The sequence below is a fragment of the Neoarius graeffei genome, chromosome 5 (assembly GCF_027579695.1).
Source record: "Neoarius graeffei isolate fNeoGra1 chromosome 5, fNeoGra1.pri, whole genome shotgun sequence".
Classification (NCBI taxonomy): Eukaryota; Metazoa; Chordata; class Actinopteri; order Siluriformes; family Ariidae; genus Neoarius; species Neoarius graeffei.
In genome coordinates this window covers 68,466,946-68,473,845 of record NC_083573.1, presented here as the reverse complement: position 1 = coordinate 68,473,845, position 6,900 = coordinate 68,466,946, and the positions used below count along the sequence as shown (strand labels likewise).

General features: G+C 40.4%; 1 protein-coding gene across 1 annotated transcript in view; it reads right to left on the bottom strand.

The window, feature by feature from the left end:
- Positions 1–1,830: 1,830 nt before the first annotated feature.
- Positions 1,831–6,900, bottom strand: part of rspo2 (R-spondin 2) — an 83,857-nt gene continuing 78,787 nt past the window's right edge. Inside the window, exon 5 of the mRNA XM_060920671.1 lies at positions 1,831–3,080. Within this exon, the coding sequence (XP_060776654.1) occupies positions 2,962–3,080 (119 nt within the window). The 3' untranslated portion in view covers positions 1,831–2,961. The remainder of the gene's footprint in view (positions 3,081–6,900) is intronic.

Sequence of the window (6,900 nt, the reverse complement as noted above, 5' to 3'; positions counted from 1 at the left end):
CCAACACTAGCTTACCTGCAAGTCAGCACCGTCAGCTCAGCAGTGAAGTCACCTTCCAGCTGGTGTAGCGTTCATCAATAGTGTTAGCGAATGCTAATAAAGCGGTCAAGCCAGTGCTATCCAGAGCAAGTAGCACAGGCTAACGACCGAGAAACTAAGATTTCTGTCTCCAGACTCTTCTTCCACATACGCTCGCTGCAGTATTTTTCACTCAGACTTAAGTATTCATTTCCCCGTGTAATTTACTTAGCTACTTTTAAAATCAACAACAACAGATACACACAACAAAGCGACCTGACAGCCAAAATTCTCTCAAAATCTCACATTTTTAACAAAGCAAACCTGGCGGCTAATTGTCACAGTCGCTCGCTAGCACGGAAGTTTTACATCTCTGACGTGTCTCTTTTTCAGCTTTTCAATGTCCATTGGTCTGTTTTTCTCTTGTAAATATGCGTGAAGAATATGTAATGAAGTTTTGGTAGTCTTTTGGGTGTTCAGCATGTCTTTCTTTTTCCCGGCGAACAAAGAAATGCTTCTGCGCATACACAGCAGAAAACTCTCTCACTGAATATATTCGCATCAGCTCTGACGTGTGACATTATGTTATCTCGACAACCATGCAATATCGTAAACCATATTCAATGCTCATTCTCCACTGGGTAGAGTGCTGTAGTACATCTAGGATAAGCGATATGATAGCAATACTGCATGCTATCAAACCAGATGAATGAAACCTGCTAGAAGGGAATAGAATACGTTTTTATTCCATGGAAAAAGTGTCCTGTATGTATAATTAATCATATGTCATAGTGCCATTTTGTCTGTGATCATCGTGCTCCACTTAAACACCGTCCTGTTACACTATCTACTGAAAAACTGTTAGTCTCCACAAATGGTCTCTTCTTCTTCTTTCTTGATTCCCTTTAAATCTGGAAATGTTTTCTGACTTAACACAAGAGGATGGAAATCTAGTGTCAAATTGTCTCTGCTTAACCATGATTCATTTGCTAGTATGCATTCATAATCTGTCAGGCAGATTAGGCCTTAAGAATTTTTTTTCTTTTTGTGCAGGCAGTGATTATATAGTACACTACGTTGGTTTAATTTGCCATGACTCACATTAAACTCCTCCAGCTGTCTGGAAGTCATACAAAGCAGAGGTTCTTATTCACTTCTGTCCATTTTTCTCAGAGGCACACAGTGACAGAAGGAAGCATAAAAGATTTGTATGAGTGTGAGGAGAGGTAATTTGTTCAGGTAAATGTGACACAGAGGTCATGTGACAGTCTTATATGTGATGGATGGATGATACGGGGGTGGCACGGTGGTGTAGTGGTTAGCACTGTCGTCTCACAGCAAGAAGGTCTTAGGTTCGAGCCCAGCAACCAATGAGGGCCTTTCTGTGTGGAGTTTGCATGTTCTCCCCATGTCCGCGTGGGTTTCCTCCGGGTGCTCTGGTTTCCCCCACAGTCCAAAGACATGCAGGTTAGGTTAACTGGTGACTCTAAATTGACCGTAGGTGTGAATGTGAGTGTGAATGGTTGTCTGTGTCTATGTGTCAGCCCTGTGATGACCTGGCGACTTGTCCAGGGTGTACCCCGCCTTTCGCCCGTAGTCAGCTGGGATAGGCTCCAGCTTGCCTGCGACCCTGTAGAACAGGATAAGCTGCTACAGATAATGGATGGATGTCTGTTTTCCACTGTCAATATGTGCTATGTCTTGTGCTATGAAAATGGCAGATAGTAGTAATAGTGCGTGCAGGTGTTGCGTTGTGGACCTGGTTGCTAAATCACCGTAATTTAATCGAAATACAAAACAGTATCACATAGGTGGCATGAATTGCATTTTTAATAGAACATCATATATACATGGTCATTCCATTGCCTATAATATTTCAGCTGCTCTATTATGGGTCAGTTTAAAGCTTAAAGCATGGAAAGTTCTTCTAAAGAACAGTTATTAGACACATCTGACAGAAACTGGTTCCACTGGTGGAGATATCTGTATTGTTATAAGTGTTCAAAGAATATTTCAGCACAGAATAGGAACAGATACAGAGACAAAAACTGTCACCAAACACAAAAAAGTACAAAATCAAAATCAATAAATAAATCAAATATATACCATATAAATGTAATAGCTATGTGAAGGCTATGTTTTATTTATTTATTAATTTTTTGTTCTTTTTTTTTTTTAATCTTAAACCTGTAGCTGGTATTATAACCTTTTACTAACACATTTAATGGTGAAGGAGCTCAATACTGAAAATACAGTAATGTTTTATTTTAATAATATCATTAGATAAACTCACCAACTATGTACACATGAGCTTGTGGCCATGCTAGGTGAACAACTAAACTTTTATTATCCACAATATACAGTTAGAGCATAAAGCAGTCTGGACGTAAACATCTTGTGCCGAGAATAAAATACTTTGCAACTACACATTATACTGGATTACTCTCAGAAATGTACAGAGCCAACCAAAAAGGCATTACCTGGCGCACTCTGCGTCCGTTGATGCTCACATCATTTTACATAAATATAGACAAGTGTCTTTCTTCTCAAGACATTATACTCTCTATCCCCCTCCTTCTATCTATTCTCCTCCTGCCCTCTCTCTCTCTCTCTCTCTCTCTCTCTCTCGCTTGCTCGTTGCTCATCCTCCAACCTTAAAGTCCATGACTCCTTCAGTCCTTGTTCAGCTCTGTTTTCCTCATCTTCCAGCTCAGACTGGGTACCAACAGTTGCTGTACGGCTCGAAGATGTCGAGAAGGGTCACGCGTTGGGGCACCGGCACGACGGAAGCAGCAGGAGGTACAAATACACAGCGCATGTGTGAATGTGTGTACAGCTTAAGAGACTATGAGGAACTGCATTTGTGTGTGTGTGTGTGTACAAGTGTGTGTTGAGCAGCGGGTAGCAGCTTTCTGATCTTCGTTCCATGTGGAATCTCAGTCTTTACTGGCTGGCCCTCAATGAGGCCAGGTGGTCACTGTGGTGGTTCTGAGCCCGGAAGCGCAGCCTCTGCTTGTTGGACTTCTTCTTCTGATCTTTAGGCTTGTGCTTCCCCGATCCCCCTGCAGCAAACACAGAGAACAAAATACTCATTTTTCACAGCAGCTTTTGTAGCAGAACCTCAAATTAAATCAACTCCTTCTCCCCCCCCCCCATGTTCTCACACCAGTGCAAATGAAGTGAAGTGAGAGAAACTTAATAACCTCTAAGCTACTCTTAAACCAGACTTAATGCAGCCCAGGTGTGAGCACAAGACTGCAAAGCATGTTGGGAAAACAAGGGCTATGCAGGGTTCTCCACGGCACAGCAAATAGAAGTGTGATACACGCACAGTGACTACTCAGTTCAGCAGCAATCAGTACAAATGAATGTATTATTATGGTGAATTAGTTTTGTGTTTGGGTGGCTGTGAGTGTTTCTGATGAAGTCGAGAGTTTGACAGGCAAAATTTGAAAAACTAGTCAAACTTGAACGCTGGAAAAATAAATGGATATTTAGCTAGGGAGCGCTTTCTATAGTTCACACTCAGAGAGAGTGCAGGGAAAAATGCTGGTGAAAACGATCTCTTCTGTAGTCAGGTTTCAGTGCTCAGCTTAATATCTCTTTACTGCACTTGTTCGGGCCGTTTAACGCAGCAAAATGAGGCCTGAGTAATGTGTGGTGTGTTTATCTGAAATGAGACTCTCTCACCCATGGCTTGGCGCTTTGGCTCAAGCAGCTGCCCCATTGCCCTTCCCAGCACAGCACTGTAAATTCTCTGAAAATGATTTTCTTAAGTGGAAACAACCCTGAGAATAGAGTGCGGCTGTTTTAGCTCTTTTCAGTGGCACAAAAATGTAACAGTTTCACGTAATGTTCCAAGGGCAATTTCCTGCTATTACTCCAATCACACTATTTTTGGGACGAAAATCTTCCAGTTTAGGAATTTGGCAGGATTCAAAATATGTTGTCTCCACGCAATCGCTTGTTATTTGTCAAGAGGGGCCTCCAAAACTTCGACTCCCACGGCATTATGGTTCCCCACTTCAGCTTATGCTATTCAGGAAGACATGAAGGTTTCCATGAGCCTCATTTGCAAACACAAAAGCTGCCGAGCTTGTTTCACAAGTGTCCCTTTCTATTCGAGTGACTTACAGCAAGATTATGACTCGACACAGACACAGCAAACTGTACGAGAACATCTGGACCATCGGCTTGTTTTCTCACTAATTGCCATTTAAAGAGCTCCTTTTCATTTGAAACAGGGTTGCTATGCGCTTTATAAACAGACCTTTGCTGCAATCAACTCAGAAGGAATTACATTTGATGGCAATAAAGGAACAAGTTCTGTTTCCACTGGAACAAAACAGAACATGTGTTTCTTTCCTCCTAGAATTACAGCAAGACCCTTGTTGTGATTACTGACCCTTTTCATTATGATCTTATTTCAGTCTTTTTATTATAATCTATTGTGGTGTGCTGTGAGTATGGCTGATAGAAGATGCACTCACAATCCCAGTTTTCTGAAAAGGTATCCTGAAGTGTACTATATAATATTTCATAACTGGCAGCTAGAGGGCAACCCACACCAGCTGAATCCTTCATCACTATTTGGCCAAAAAAAAAAAGCTCAAAAAGGAAAATCATATCAAGATGTCCTGAGCATTTAATGGGACTCATTGTGTGTCACAGCCATGCACAATAATGAATGAATAAACAGTAATTTTCAATTAATTGCCCAGGATACCCACCCAGGCTGGTGCAATTTTACCATCGGCGCACGTAAAGTGTGAAAAGTAAACTGAACTGCAAAAAAGGAGCAGAAAATAGATATTCTTCGGGTTCTTTGAATTAGTTTTTAAGTCCGTAGTGCGGCGGCATTAAACGATACCTCATACAGAGTGTCTTATTGCTTTTCATTTGTACAAAGATGTTAACATCTGCACTCATTCAAACAAAGAATTCAGGGCAAACATATTCAGTTTATTCATATGCAGTACATACTCTCATGTTGCTCAGTGTTCCTTTGGCCACATGAGAAATTGGTTCCTATCCCACTGGCCGGAGAGAGTGGGTTTGTGTTTGAACCTGTAAATCTGTGTGTTGGTGTGGAGAGTTTTATGTCTCTCTAGATTGATGTCTTTTTTTGTATGACAGTGTTAAAGTTGCCTATTGTGTGCTTCTTGGTTTCTTTTCTCTTTATTGTATTTGCAGTCTTCAATTTTGCATTTACATTGACTGTATTACGGAGCTCTTGGCAGCGCTCTGAAGTTTCCTTTAGACTTATTTTATTATGATGTTGCTTGAAATTGTACACTGCATTATAATGGAATTTTCTCCTCCTTGTTGTGTATTGCTGACTTGTACTTTGCTCCACATTTATTTACCCTTTCTGTACCTTGTAGCTTTTGGCATTGCATTGAAGTTTCCTTTTCACGTCCTACAACTATTATGCCTGAAATAGAAGCATAATCATGTAGCAAAGTTGGCTCTTGCCACAGCTGTATGCTTGGGTTGCACTTTTCATACTTGTAAGACACTTTGGATAAAAACAGATGGCATATGGAAACCTGCAGATGACTGCCATGTTATTTTTTTTAATTGTTTTGCTTTTGCAAGAATTCTTATCAAAAATATTCATCCATCCTTCCAGCCATCTTTAGTAAGCATTTTATCCTGGTCAGGGTCGCAGTGGATCCACAACTATCTTGGATCAATGCACACACACATTCACACCACATTCACACCACATTCACAGCTTATCGACCTACAAGCATATTTTTGGGACACGGGAGGAAACCCCAGCACCTGGAGGACATGCTAAACTCTGTACTAGGCCTGCATGATATGAGGAAAATTTGCTACGTGGGATAACATTGTTCAATATTATGAATACAGGACACTTTTCTGATGAAATTAAAACGTGTTCTATTCCTTTCTAGTGGGTTTCATTCATTTGGTTTGATAGCATGCAATATTATTAGCATATCGCTTATCCTACATGTATTATGTCACTCTACCCAATGGAGAATGAGCGTTGAATATGGTTTATGATATTGCATGGTTGTCAAGACAATGACATCACACGTCGGAGACGTAAAACTTCTGCACTAGCAAGCGACTGGGACAATTTGTAAACAAACATGGCCACCAGGTTTGCTTCATTAAATAGAGAAGATTTTGAGAGAATTTTGAAAGAGAAAGACGCACTGAACACTCGAAAGGAGTGTGTACGGTATGTATAATAATGATAATATTGGCTAGCTTTTTTTGTGGTATACCAGATATATTCCATTCAGCTAGCATGATACTGAACTCATCTTCAACTTACGATATCATGCTAGCTGAATGGAATATCTCTGATATACAGTGGTGCTTGAAAGTTTGTGAACCCTTTAGAATTTTCTATATTTCTGCATAAATATGACCTAAAACATCATCAGATTTTCACACAAGTCCTAAAAGTAGATAAAGAGAACCCAGTTAAACAAATGAGACAAAAATATTATACTTGCTCATTTACTTATTGAGGAAAATGATCCAATATTACATATCTGTGAGTGGCAAAAGTATATGAACCTCTAGGATTAGCAGTTAATTTGAAGGTGAAATTAGAGTCAGGTGTTTTCAATCAACGGGATGACGATCAGGTGTGAGTGGGCACCGTTTTATTTAAAGAACAGGGATCTATCAAAGTCTGATCTTCACAACACGTTTGTGGAAGTGTATCATGGCACGAACAAAGGAGATTTTTGAGGACCTCAGAAAAAGCCTTGTTGATGCTCATCAGGCTGGAAAAGGTTACAAAACCATCTTTAAAAAGTTTGGACTCCACCAATCCACAGTCAGACAGATTGTATACACGTGGAGGAAATTCAAGACCATTGTTACCCTCCCCAGGAG